This window comes from Pogonomyrmex barbatus, unplaced genomic scaffold (assembly GCF_055798465.1).
Source record: "Pogonomyrmex barbatus isolate J1 unplaced genomic scaffold, ASM5579846v1 scaffold4, whole genome shotgun sequence".
Taxonomy (NCBI): Eukaryota; Metazoa; Arthropoda; class Insecta; order Hymenoptera; family Formicidae; genus Pogonomyrmex; species Pogonomyrmex barbatus.
This window is the reverse complement of record NW_028297138.1, coordinates 4,896,794-4,911,348: the sequence shown is the minus strand read 5'-3', so window position 1 is coordinate 4,911,348 and position 14,555 is coordinate 4,896,794. Positions and strand designations below refer to the sequence as shown.

The 14,555-nt window shown below is 32.4% G+C and overlaps 1 protein-coding gene and 1 long non-coding RNA gene across 8 annotated transcripts; one reads left to right on the top strand and one right to left on the bottom strand.

Moving 5' to 3' along the window:
* Nucleotides 1-792: 792 nt before the first annotated feature.
* On the bottom strand, nt 793-3,372 carry mus304 (mutagen-sensitive 304). 3 transcript variants are annotated; one of them, XM_089080831.1, is made up of 5 exons: nt 2,907-3,372; nt 2,540-2,828; nt 2,189-2,424; nt 1,970-2,103; nt 793-1,836 (listed from the first exon to the last, which is right to left on the bottom strand). In XM_089080831.1, coding segments are annotated over exons 1-5 (873 nt in total). In that variant the 5' UTR covers nt 3,120-3,372; the 3' UTR covers nt 793-1,835. The 3 variants fall into 3 exon arrangements, with proteins under 3 accessions (XP_088936957.1, XP_088936958.1, XP_088936956.1); XM_089080832.1 differs by having other exon boundaries at nt 793-1,721; XM_089080830.1 differs by having other exon boundaries at nt 1,647-2,103; nt 2,907-3,371.
* A 181-nt stretch (nt 3,373-3,553) lies between these two features.
* Nucleotides 3,554-14,273, top strand: LOC105422114 (uncharacterized). 5 transcript variants are annotated; one of them, XR_016140155.1, is made up of 5 exons: nt 3,554-9,803; nt 10,064-11,792; nt 12,015-12,171; nt 12,254-12,327; nt 12,536-14,273. It is a non-coding gene; the product is annotated as an uncharacterized LOC105422114 (long non-coding RNA). The 5 variants fall into 5 exon arrangements; XR_016140152.1 differs by having other exon boundaries at nt 3,554-10,461; nt 10,534-11,792; XR_016140154.1 differs by having other exon boundaries at nt 3,554-10,936; nt 11,727-11,792.
* Nucleotides 14,274-14,555: the final 282 nt, after the last annotated feature.

The window sequence follows — 14,555 nt, the reverse complement described above, 5'->3', positions numbered from 1 at the left end:
CGCACGCACGCACGCACGCACGCACGCACGCACGCACGCACGCACGCACGCACGCACGCACGCACGCACGCACGCACGCACGCACGCACGCACGCACGCACGCACGCACGCACGCACGCACGCACGCACGCACGCACGCACGCACGCACGCACGCACGCACGCACGCACGCACGCACGCACGCACGCACGCACGCACGCACGCACGCACGCACGCACGCACGCACGCACGCACGCACGATATTTGGCAACAGACTATCAATATATACAGATTTCAATTATATTCAGTAAATTTTAATATATTTCAAAAAATTTCAACACATTAAATTTCATAAAAGAAATTATAATTGTATACTATAAAATAGATGAAATATGAGAAAAATTATTGAAAAATTACTGAATACATTTCAAAACAAATTTCTTTTAAAAAATTTAATGTAATACTATAAGTAAAATATATATAAATATATATATATATATAATATACTTTTATTATATATATATATATATATATATATATATATAATAAAAGTTAAAATATATATAATAAAATATATATAATAAAGTATATAATAAAAGTTAAAATATATGCTGAAAAGTAATAAAAATTTTGGAATAATGAAACAATTGGATGAATTGAAAATTTCAACAAAATATTTCTATTAGAGATGGGAGAAAACATATATTCTAAATAATAAAATCAAAAGAAATAAAAAATAATAAAATTGATAGAAACTTCATTTTTTATAATTATAAATGCTTTTTTTTAAACATTTGCGTAAATTAAATATTCATAATTAAAAAATATATTAATCTGCATAGGATAAAATAATAAACATATGTACAGTCATTGTCGAAATACACTGACATATGGGAATCAAATATTATAATAAATATTTAATATATCCTCCACTTTATTTGAGATTCAATTTATTTTTTCTATGGAAATTCTGTCTTATATTTTAGAGAAATCGACATTAGACGATCTGTATTATATCTAAATTCTATATTATAGCAGTATACTTTAATGACTATTAAAGGGGCTTACTGTTCATTCTATGTATATAGATCGACAAAATGTCATGCTTTAGCGTTTTTTACATGAATATATCAAAGTAAGAAGGGAGGATGTATGTCACGGTGGTCCGACCACGAACCAGTCGTGAAAATTCGTAATTATTTTTGCAAAAAATATCATCTCAGCTAGAAATCAAACCTGGATTCCCTGCTTATTGGACAGGTATCTTATCCTCTCGATTACTGACACATGTAGTGATATTTATCGCAATAACGTGTTTAGAACAACACATTAAACAATACAATGTCACGCATGCACGCACGCATACACATACACATTTATTACATACAATACACACATTTATTCTCTCTTTTGAATCCTCATGACCAGCATTTGAGAGAGATGATGACTTCTCTCTTGATACAGGTCGGACTGCAGCAGTGATACCCTTCAATACTGGCAAATATATTAAAAATCTTTCTGGAGCGCAGCAAGAAAGATTGCAACGAAGCATGGCTTGAGCCCTCAAAGTAAGAAGGAAGGATGTGCATCATAGCAGGAGCTCAATCAAGAATCAGTTGTAAAAATTTAAACGTTTAAACGTTTAAAAACAAGTTGAAAAATAAAGTCTTTATAGTAATTTTACTATTCTTTAATTATGATTTTATTTTATCATCTAGAATTACTCCTTAAATTTTTTCCCATCTGTAATCGAAATCTTGTATATATATATATATATATATATATATATATAATTCATTAATTATCATAAAAATCGCAAAGTGATACAAGCCTTTTTATTCAGTGTAACTTATTTTATCTGTTAAAAAATTATTACCAAAATTATTACCAAACACCCCATACATATTCATACATGCATGTGAGCATATGCATTAACTAATTTTTAAAATATCTAATTTAGAATTTTTGTTGTTTTTAGAGCATTAGCTTACCAATTTCCTAGATTAATAGATGTGGATACAAGATTAAGAGGAGTATTTATATATAATGATTGAGGATTTCTCAATTTAATATTTGCAGATCCTAATAATTTATAACGTTCTTGAAGATTTTCAATTTCTAGATTCTACACATTAATAATACAATGTAAATATTTTAATAATTAAAAAAGTTAGTAAAAATTAGTAGTAATAATTAAAAAATATACTTACTTGTATTTCTAATTGCGTTTTTAATTGTTCCTTTTCTTTATAAATTTTGTTGATTTCTGTTTGATGACGATTGGCTTGCTCTTCAATTAAACGTATTTTTTCTAATTTCTCATTTTCAAATCGTAGTTGAGTTTGTTGTAGTTGCTGCCGCAGAAATACAGTTTCACCATCTTTTGTTATAAAGTCATTTAAAAGTTTTTTATTTTCAGTTTTTAATTTTTCCAATTCTTTATTATCTATAATACATAAAAGAGATTAAAAATTGCATATTTTATTTCTCATTAAAAATAGAAATTGTTTCATTTCTTTTTATTTATCAGAATATCAATTAATCAAGCATATCACTATTACCTGATACAATAAAATTATTTCTGTTCTGAAAAGTTGAATTATGACTTTTTTGGTCTATTAATCTATTTTTAAATTGAGAATAATTAATCTCTGTTGTATCCTGACTATATTGACTTGTACCCTGTATATTTTTTCTTTGTAATCTTAAATTGAATTTTTCTGTTGGTAATGACAATTTTGAACATGAAGTTTCAAGAGAAGTAGTAGCAATTATTTTCTCTGGAAAGCTTGATTTCATTAAATTTACATTTTGTTTTAGCGGCTCCAAATTATTTAACAAAGTAGTTTCCTTAAAAGTAATGATTCAAATTATAAATGAATTCCATCATATATTTTTAAATTAAATTCTCTTTGATAAATAAAATACCTGTATGCAAACTTTAGACGCAATTAAATCCATCTCCTCGATATCCTCTTCATTGAAATCATCGCCCCAAAGATCATCATTCTGGGCATTTTTATTTTCAGGAATTTTATCCTGTATTTTGTGATATTGTAGATTCTTAGAAATGTCAAACTTAGCTCGTTTCGTAGGCATACGACAATCATCTGTTATCATCTCATCAGATCGTTTAAACATTGTGAAACAAAACTATTAAACAATGTTGGAAGCTTTCCAAGAGACTCAGGCGACACAAAATGACACAGTGCTCAACACAGTGTTTTCCAATAACGACATTACACAGGATTCATAGCTTAAAGCTGAATTGCGGCTTGTGTATCAAGTACATGGCTACCAACTATTTTGAAAAGATCAAAATTAATGTGCTATAAAAATTTGGTAATCCTGAGGAAACAAATAATACAATCATGATGTAAAAAGGAAGTGTAAGGGTGCTGTCACATGTGGCGTAACTTTAGTGTTGCTATTAGGGCCGCTTTCTCACGCATGCGTATTATGACCAAGTCATATTTAGGGCTGTAACATGACATACGTATATAATGGATGACACCTTTGAGCACGTCCCGATTGATCATTAGCCACTTACAGCGCTTGAACAGTGGAAAAATTCTAGGCACCAGCCCCTGCGAGTGACTAGTAATCAATCGGGACGTCGTCAAACGGGTGACGCATATAATGGGTGTCACCCATATAATAGGCGTTAAAATTTTGACGAACTCCACGCTAGGATGAGATAGGTTAAGTAAGTATTTAAATATTATTAATTGTTATTAAAGGTAAATGTTATTATTTATTATTTGTTATTAAACATAAACATAATATGGATATATATAATCAAAAGGGAGCCATTAAAAATCATGCTCGTAATTTTCAAATAAAATATTTTATTTTAAACGCATAAATGTATTTTATTATATACTTTCTTTCCTTATTATTATTTACAAATACAAAATATAACTTTGTTAAAAAATTAATGTTATTGTAGGTTATTAATATTAATTATATTTAAAATTCTATATAATTAATAATTTTTATATAATTTTTACAATTTTATACAATTGTATATAATTATAAACAATTTTATATAATATAAAAAATTTTAGTAAAAGACCAAGTAATACCTTTTTTCTTCTAAATGATACTTCAATGTATCTGCATCTAAATACACATGCGCGAGAAAGCGTCCCTGATAGGGATGCCCAACACTGCGTAACTTGTGTAACTTGCGCCGACCAATTGTTTCACTTGAACATTGATTCCGTCTAGTTACTTTATGTTGTTTATGCTATTATTGTTACGCTAAATCTAATTTTTTTGCGGAAGATATACACACACAGTGAATAATCAGAATAATCAGAGCTTTTCAGCAAAATGAATAAAGATCAAATCAGGATAAGTTAATTAATTAATATAATAATGATTAATTAAATCATCACATCAAAATAATTAATAATAAATATATATATTAATTAATTTATAATATTTTTCAATGCGTGGCCCAACAATATCTAACAACTGATTCTAAGAATTAGACGACCGTAAGCGGTCATGAAAAATATTCGGAATATAAACAGCTAACAGAGAGGAGCCGTCGTAGTTGTGCAGACTAAGTGTCATTAATAAACGAGGGATCCTGAGTTCAAATCCAGTCGGTCTCCATTTATTTTTCCGAATCTAATAAGTATCTTTCATCTCAGAAGTGGGATTCAGCCCATGTTACCTCAGAGAGGATACAGCCTATGTTACCTGACAGGGAGAATTCAGTCGATTTTGTGTGTATCGTTTGTATGTTGTTCAAAATGAACCAATTCGGGGAGTTAAAATACTCCAATGTCATTGTCGATCGTTCAAAAGTGGACGAAAAAAGTCGGGGAGTAAAAGTATTCCAATGTCGTGTCGATCGTTCAAAAAGTGGACGAAAAAGTCGGGGAGTAAAAGTACTCCAATGTCGTGTCGATCGTTCAAAAAGTGAACGAATTCGGGAGAAGCTCCAAGTTTCGGATAAAATTTCGATAGATGAAGATTCGGTACATTCGGGACGAATGTAATGCCAGAATGGCCGAGCTGTAAGAATTAGACGACCGTAAGCGGTCATGAAAGAGATTCGGAATATAAACAGCTAACAGAGAGGAGCCATCGTGGTCGTGCAGACTAAGTGTCAGATTACGAGGGATCCCGAGTTCAAATTCAGTCGGTCTTATTTTTCGTTTATTTTTCCGAATCTAATAAATATCTTTCATGATTAAACATTTCTATGTACATTCTAGAATAATTGTAGAACATTTCGTAATCTTCAAATTCCATTTCTTTAACCAGATTGTCATTGTCATTCTGTAATAATCTTCGTCTTTCTGCGAATATCGGATCACCCACATTCTATGACGAGTTTTTTCCTGTTGATATCCATCAGTTTCCATACAATTTTAAAATATTATATCGTCTAATTTTTTGTTGTTGAGATTGTTTCATCTTTTTCCACTTTTGCCATTGCTTCCATGTTATTAATAACAACAGATCAGGATCTATAATAACTTCTGAATACATTCTCACAGATTAGATTCACATTTTGTTCATACACATATTCCTACATAAAATTTCGGTTCCCTATGAAGCGTACTTTTCCAGATACACAGATTACGAAAATATATATATATATATATATATATATATATATATATATATATATTGTAATATATGTATATGTGTGTATGTCATTGTATTGTTGACTTGTTGTTCTAAACACGTTATTGCGATAAATATCATCACATGCCTCGGTAGTCGAAAAGATAAGATGCCTGCCCGGTAAGCAGGAGATCCAGGTTCGATTCCTGGCTGAGGTGGTATTTTTTCGCAAAATAATTATGAGTTTTCACGACTGGTTCGTACCTGTGTGAAGGTAGCTCCCCAACATTGAAAAACATAAGGTTTCTATAGCTCATTCGATTGTTCATCGCTTGCACACATGCACATTTCGAATTTTCATTTGCACACTTCTAATAAAAAAGTTATTAACAAAACAAATTTCGGGGGACCATCTTCACGCTAGCCCCCCAATTATGAGTAAATTAAATAAAAAATAGCTCAATTGATAGATATTCGTTTGCACATTGCCAAACAGGTCGATTTTTCGTTTGCACACCTCTAGTTAAAAAGTTATTAACAAACAAAGTCTTGGGGAGCGGCAATTCTACATAAAAAAATTCGTTTTCAGGATGAATTCCGAAGATACGCGATTCAAAATAGAACCAATCGATAGATATTCATTTGCATTACCAAACAGGTCGATTTTTCGTTTGCACACCTCTAGTTAAAAAATTATTAACAATTAAAGTTTCAGAAACGAGCGAGTTCAATATATGAGGTGAAAACAAAAATATTGTGCTTAAAATGATATCAATCAAAAAGTTGTGGCATTTCAGTTATTACAAGATATAACGTTTAGGTACAGATATTAAAGATGAGCGAGAACATGCAATAGATTTATGAGAAATAAACAAGAACCGAATGAATGAAAACGCCACAACTTTTTGATTGATATCATTTTAAGCACAATATTTTTGTTTTCACCTCATTAATCGAACTCGCTCATTTCTGAAACTTTAATTGTTAATAACTTTTTAACTAGAGGTGTGCAAACGAAAAATCGACCTGTTCGGAAAAGTGCAAACAAAAATCTATCGAATAATACCATTTTAAGCACAACATTCTTGTTTCTATTTCATCTGCCGAAGTCGCTCGCTTCTGAAACTTTAATTGTTAATAACTTTTTAACTAGAGGTGTGCAAACGAAAAATCGACCTGTTCGGAAAAGTGCAAACAAAAATCTAACGAATAATACCATTTTAAGCACAACATTCTTGTTTCTATTTCATCTGCCGAAGTCGCTCGCTTCTGAAACTTTAATTGTTAATAACTTTTTAACTAGAGGTGTGTAAACGAAAAATCGACCTGTTTGGCAATGTGCAAACGAATATCTATCAATTGAGCTATTTTTTATTTAATTTACTCATAGTTGGGGGGCTAGTGTGAAGATGGCCCCCCGAAATTTGTTTTGTTAATAACTTTTTTACTAGAAGTGTGCAAACGAAAATTTGAAATGTGCATACATGTGCAAACGATGAGCAATCGATGTGCTATAGAAACTTTATGTTTTTCAATGTTGGGGGGCTATCTTCACACAAGTCTGGTTCGTGATCGGGCCCCGTCGTGACGCACACTCTCCCTTCTTATTACGATATGTAGATTTCCAAATACAAAAACCAATCACAATTAGTTTAGCATTTCTGTTAAAGAGTACAACAGGAACCCTAATCAGCAATTGGTTGTATTAATTAGGCATTTCTCGAAATTCCGCGAAATACGCTTTATGTGAAAAAAGGTTTTCAGAATAGCGTAACGTATTTTAATAAAATACTAGAATACGCAGATTACGTTTAGGCCTCGTCTACAATGCGTTGTGTGTCGGGTCGTGAGTCACAAGAACGAGCCAATCACAGAATGTAGAGAGAATATTTGATTGTGATTGGCCCATTCTTACGGTCCACGAGCCATGACCCAACACACGACGCATTGTAGACGAGGCCTTACGCAAGTTACGCCGCATGTGACGCACCCTAACAACATCACATATGCGCAGTCTCGACCAATAAAAATTGAGTCCAAATAATGAAAAGTAATATGGCTTCAGCGCGAAATTTCGAAGTTTTTCCAATTAGTGCAGAGGAACATTAACTTATATTGAAAGACAGAGAAAGAGAGAGAGAGAGAGAGAGAGAGAGAAAGAGAGAGAGAGAGAGATTTAGAAATTTACATAAGTTATTATTTCTCTCATTATAAAAGAAATTTTGTACTACATTTGTATTACTCAAGTATTTTTATACTATTTTTTTTTAAATATCTGCATTTTAAGTACACATACCATATGTACACGTACAACCATATATGATCGTTTTGTTCGAATAGCGCGGGTGTATTTTGACTCAAATTTCATTGGCTCCGCTCATAAAGCCATTGCTATGCGCAATGGTACACCTTTCTTTTTATATCATGAATGCAATATGAACAATATAATTTGTTTCCTTGAGGAAACAAATCATATTTAATGTTTAAAGCGCAATTTATTGACAACATTGAGAATCAAATTGTTTCAGCAAACAGCTTTACACAATGCTTGACACTGTGTTTAATTGTGTTTCCTAGCTGGAAAGCTCCCATAAAGCCATACTAGATTAGCGGTTACGCAGCGGTTGCCGGTTGACGATTCTATTTCAGCCAATCACAATGTAGCAGGTCCTGGTTATGGTCAATGTGATTGGTAATAGTAGAATCGTCAACCGGCAACCGTAGTCGGGCAACCGCTAGTCTGATATAGCCTATAAGGCCGTATCAGACTACGGATTGCCGGTTCATAGATATATAATATATAATAGACTCAGCATTAGGGGTGACCGTTTGACTATGTCCCGATTGACCACTAGTCACTCACAACGCTTGAATAGTGGAAAAATTCCAGGCGCCGACTCCTATAAGTGGCTAGTGATCAATCGGGACGTGGTCAAACAGATGTCACCCCAGCATTAGTTATATATATTAGTCCTTGGCAGAACGGTGCGAGAAGTAAAATATACGGGAAATTCTCTCTTTCTCTTTGCGCAAATAAGATGCGCGATGATTTATTGATAGGTTATATGACAATTATGATGAACAGTTATATTGTTTTTTATAGCTTTACTCTATTAAAACTTTCTTTTTCGTATTCAATAAACTTAAAAATATATTATTTCATTTTAAATATAAGTATATTGCTACGAATATCAGATGATTAGGCCATTTTTATTTTTCAATAATGCGCGCACAATAAAGGACAGATATTTCCCGATATTTTGCCTCTCTCACTGTTCTGCCAAACCCAACTGGTGGTAGAAGAGTATATGGTATGCGAGGTCTATATTATATGTCTATGTACTGGTTACGATTTCTAATTGACGATTCTATTTCAGCCAATCATAATATAGCGAGTCCTGGTTACGGTCAATGTGATTGATAATATTAAAATCGTCATCCGGCAACCGTAATCGAGCAATCCGTCTGATACGGCCTATAGGCTGTGTTCCAAAATTGATTGTCAGCGCTGGTAGCACTATGAACATAGAGACGTTTTAGTAAGAGTCTGGCCATCACATATCTTTTCAATATTTCGATTTTGAAACGTTTTAAAATGTTTTGGTCCGCCATTTTTTCTCTAATGACGTATTAATATCACATGACATCGATCATAGCATCTAGCGATCATTGAGCTTATTTTCGGCATTTTTATAAAAGAAACCGTTACGGCAGGGCCGTTACTTGTAAAAGAAATATATATACATATAGAGATATACACCTGATTTATTTGTCCTGCGCTGCCTATCCTGCTTGCACGCACACCGCTCGCGCTATTTCACTCGCTTGCCTGTACACCGCACGCGCCGTCTCGCTCACGCTATCTCTCATGGTGTCTCACGCGATATTGACTCCCCACCACCGGACCGACGGCGCACAGTGGGAAACGCCCGCCGGGTATATAAGCCCGGCCGGCCGAGACATCGGGATCAGATCCCATCCTGCGACTCCTGACACTGACTTGACCAGTATCTACTACCTCTCGGGGCCAAGGTTTTGCTTGGCTTTGCCGGGTTTCACCGGTTTTCTCTACTTTCGGGCTGAGGTTTCGCTCAGTTCTGTCGGGTTTCGCCGACTCCTGTCACCACTGCTCGGGCTGAGGTTTCGCTCAGCTCCACTGAGTTTCCGTTGCTAAGGCAGGGCTCGACGTGACACTCGGCCTTGCCCGCAATACCTAGCCGTCTAACTTGACATTAGCTTGTAAGTGCATGCGATAGAGATTAAGTCCGCTAGTTATAAGCCGGTAGCTCTAAGATCTTTAGTTGTAACCGCGCCACGTAAATAAACCGTTGTAAATAAATCGTTGCCGACCGCACGCCACACCTGTCTTGCGCTTCTCGCTGCTTTGCACCGCTGTGCGTCTCGCCTCCTGCTGCCAATTACACTGTGACATCTTCCTGCACTCTGTATCTATCTTTCTCTAAATAAACTATCTTTTTCTTCAATCTGTGTCTCGTAAGCTTGAGTCTCCCCTTCTCTCGAACCCGGACACCGACGAGCCGATCCGAGCGTCGAGCGAGGTGACCGCGTTACAAAAGAAAAAGATAAGGAGAAATTATATATTCTACAAAGTTTTTTGGATGTAATTGCCAAACATAAATCTTCAAAACATTATAATCATTCTCAGGATTATAAACTATTCTCGGAATTTACTCAGTCAAATGTTGATATATCATACGTATCAAAAAGTATAAGCATTAAATTATATAGAAAATAGCGTTTTATAATCAAAAGAGAACAAGATCAAAATAGAAATTAAACAGAACGATGCTAACAGAGTATTAATTAGCAGCTCATTCTTGACCACAAAGGATAGTGCTAGTTCTATGACTGCTGATACACCCAAATTTATTCACAGGTACAGTAATGTACTAATAAGACAATTAAATAAATAATTATTAATAAATTGAAAGTCAAAGAAAAATTTTAGTATTATACAGACTCTTCATCTAGACACACAATCGCCTATAAGAACATCTATGCATCTACATTCTATTTATTTCGCCGCCATTGCGGGCCAAGGATTAATTAACAGATATTCTTGCACCAGTGTTGAATCTAATACATCAACAATGTCTGATGCGTCTCAATCCAATATTTCCCAAGAGACCATTGTTCAGGAGTTGACAGAAAATGGAACAGCTGAGAAAAAGAGCTCACGTACGTTGAATGTGACACAGATCGCCTAGGTATAATAAGTTGCAACCCCTCGGAAGTGAAAGACATATTACTTTATTTCCTATTATTGTTAAATGTTTGGATGATTATCAAGTGATTGCTTGGTAGCAGCAATGCAATGATACAGAACTACTGAGCTTTTTCACAGTGATTGAGTAAGTAACAAGAAAAAAATAAAACTGCTTATTTTTTTCGAAAATATAATAAAATTTTCTTATTATATGAATGGCATTGTTATTAGATGAAATTATATTAATATGTATCTGGTATAACTCTTAGACTTTGTGTGAATAACTTTTTTTTCTATTTTTAGAATGAGCTTGTATCTTTTCAAGTATATTGGTAAAAGACAAATAGCCGCGAAGTAATGTCGCGAGTAATGTTGGGAAGCCCCATACTATTAAAGCTATAACTTTACCCGCCAGAATGTCACTTTCAGACTTTACCACTGAAAGTTTTACTAGCACATTACAATCTCACAATACAGCTACTAGAGAAAATCTAGTTGAAAATAATAACTGCAAAGTATATCAAGCTCCATTAGAGCAAATATGGCAACAAAAGTTAGCCTAATCGCGTTGGATTGCTCGGATCATTTCTGTATTCATTTTAAAATAATTATTAAGCGAATTTTCTGTTTTCTTGATTTTATGTGTAAATGTGTTAATGATTTCCTAGAACACATTTATTAGTGATTGCTCCGTTTAAAGCAATTATTAATATGTCGCAAAAGTATGATTGTCAAAGATTGAAAGACTGATTGACCATTTTTAGATAATACAATAAATAAATATTTAAAGACATCAAAAAGTCAATACAAGCATGTTTAAAGATTTTAAAGATGCATAAATTTAAATATAAGTATTTAAGATACATATGATATTTTTAATCATATTGATTTCAAATTGATATTCACGAAACATTAATATGGTTTATTTTTTTCAGGATATTCTTTTTGCGATTGTTGTTATGCAAAAGTTTTCAATATTTATTTATCGTTTCTTTAAGTCGGTAAGTCCGAGACGTTACTTTGTCACGTTTTTATTAGACTTTGAGCTTTTTTAAATAATTATACTATTGCGCTTTTTCAAGGTGAATATTTTTTTAAGATTTTAGAAAATTTAGTTTTTTTATAACGGAAAAAAATAAATGCATAATTAATCATCTTTGATAAACTGCATATGATAGATATGTAAAATATACATAGAGCTTGAATATATTTTTTCTTTGTAGGTAATGCTGTGCTTTGCGGTCGCTTATGTTATGAATTACTACGTTGCTGTAATAGTAAGCTAAGTTCCATACGACAGGAGTCCTGTGTTTTAATATGTTTGCTCATGCAAAGTAATTTTAAGTTTACCAGTCGGAAAGGACTAGAGTGCATTTGCAAGTATAGTACTCTTGTTGAAAGCACAATTCTAAGTTTGTCTTATTTATGTCATACATTTTTGTCTTTTTGTTGATTTTAGCAGAATTGAAAGCTTTAAAATCTATTACATGTTTGTAGGTGATAATTTTACTTTCTCAAATGTTGAAGGATAATTAGGTAAGTTAAAAGGTATAATTAGTCTGAACAATTCACGATTTCAAGAATCGCTATCGTTAATCAATAGCTATGCCTCTTTTGATAAAATGATGAAAAGTACAGGTTTTCCAGTTGAAGTGAAAGATTTTAATAAAAGAATACAGAATTTTAATTCAATTTTAATTCAATCAAGAATAGATATAAGAAATATTAATCTGAAAGTTTTTAGGTGTTCAAGATGTTCAGTATAACGAGTTTTTTATTCGAACAAAGAAGTTTGTGCCGATACGTTGGAGAAAACCGAGCATTTCGAATTGCTTTGATACTTACATTGTTTAATAGTTCCTATGTACGAAAAGAAATTACGAAGCTTTAGCTAATTATTATTTGCATTTGACGCAAGCCTATAATAAAATTATAGAAATGACACGAACTGGAAAGAGATTGCTCGGGAGGCTTTACAGAGTAGCATTCTTTGGCATGATAAGATACATTATTACTTCAAAATGCATATTTTTGTAATCCACAAAAATTTATAAATGCATATATAATCAAACTTATAATGAAGAAATAACGAAACTTCTCATCAAGAAAATCATAAAATAACAAAATTGGCACATTTATTATTTAGGCATAGTTTGAAGAGGAGAATGATCAAGAATACATCTATAAAGAACCAAAAATGACATCATTCTGAGATATCGAAACGATTATTACGTTAGTATAGTGAAAAGTTTGGATCTGAGAATATTAAAATGATAATGGATTCTGTACCGGTTGATATAAGCAAATTGGATCCCAAGATAGCGTACATTCAGGTAACGCTATACTTTGAAAAACTGAAACTAGAAGTGCGACAAATCAAGTTCAAACAGAATCACAACGTGTCTTGCTTCATGTTCGAGACGCCATTCGCTAAGGAGGGCAAAACAAGAGGCAATTTGAATCAATGGAAACGTAGAACTATTCTCACAAATATGATCAAATGTCAAATTTCTAATAATTCAATTTATTTATTCGGATATTTGACATCTCACTTTCTTGAGAAAGAAATTAAAAAAATTTTATATTTATTGTTTTTACTGCGCAATATGCTTTAAAATAGTTTTTTATATATAAATAATCAAATAAAAAGTGTTGATTTATAGTTGTCATAAAATCGACCTTAAGTCGACTGATATGGCTGACTTATAGCCGACTATAGTTGGGACATTTGTCGACTATTAGTCGGCTATAAGTTAACATTCGGTCTAACTCTAAAAGTTGATTTTAGATTTCTTCTTATAATCGATTAACAGTCGACTTTGTGCTGTTTGGTTAGTATGATTAAGAAGTTACAAAGATAACACTTTATTTTTTGTTAATAATCAAACATTTGAAACATTTAAAAAACTGGAATATATATTCAGAAAATAAAAAATCTATTTGCAATAATAAGAAGTTTTTAGTTAATAAGTTTCTTAATATTTTAAGTAATAGTCACATCTTGCAATGTCATAATTTAAATACAAAAATAACAAACAAATTTGTAGTTTATAAATTAAGGATATCTAATAAAAAAGAATTATTACCCACCCAGCACAAATGACTATTTGCCGACTTTTTTTAATCGACTTCAAGTCGATTTGTAAAGTCGATGTTTAGCCGACTAAATGTCGACTTTTCTGTAAAAGTTAGCTTAATCGTCATAACCATGTAAAAAATCGACTTATAGTTGTCATAAAGTCGACGTTAAGTCGATTGATATGACTGACTTGTAACCGACTATAATTGGAACATTTGTCGATTATTAGATTATAGTCGGCTATAAGTATATCATATATTGACATTTTTAACTAAAGTCGACTTTAGATTTCTTCTGCCGACTTATAATCAACTAATAGTCGACTTTGTGCTTGGGTAAATATAAATATTATGACAGTAAGACAATGGCAATGCAATAAAATAAATTAAAATAAACTATTAAACTTTGTTCATTTAATTTCTTCCTTGTTCATTCAATAGTGAAAATATCATTTTGCACTTATCATTGGTTACATGTTACATCACTGTTACAAAAATGTAATTACTGACCAATATAATATTAGAAATTATTTATTTTGAATATTAAAAGCACTAAACAATATTGCTTTTAATATTTAAATTGAGTAATCAATCACTATCTTTCAACATTCGATTCCTATAAAGATATACGTTACATATCTAAAAATAATTTTATTAAGATTTTATTAAAGAAAAAGAATTGTGTC

Coding starts and splice junctions, on each gene's coding strand:
- mus304 (XM_089080830.1), bottom strand. CDS start 3,119: ATGTTTAAACGATCTGATGAGATGATAACAGATGATTGTCGTATGCCT. Junction 2,425..2,539: donor AAATAATTTTATTGTATCAG/GTAATAGTGATA, acceptor TATGTATTATAG/ATAATAAAGAATTGGAAAAA. Junction 2,104..2,188: donor AAACGCAATTAGAAATACAA/GTAAGTATATTT, acceptor ATTAATGTGTAG/AATCTAGAAATTGAAAATCT.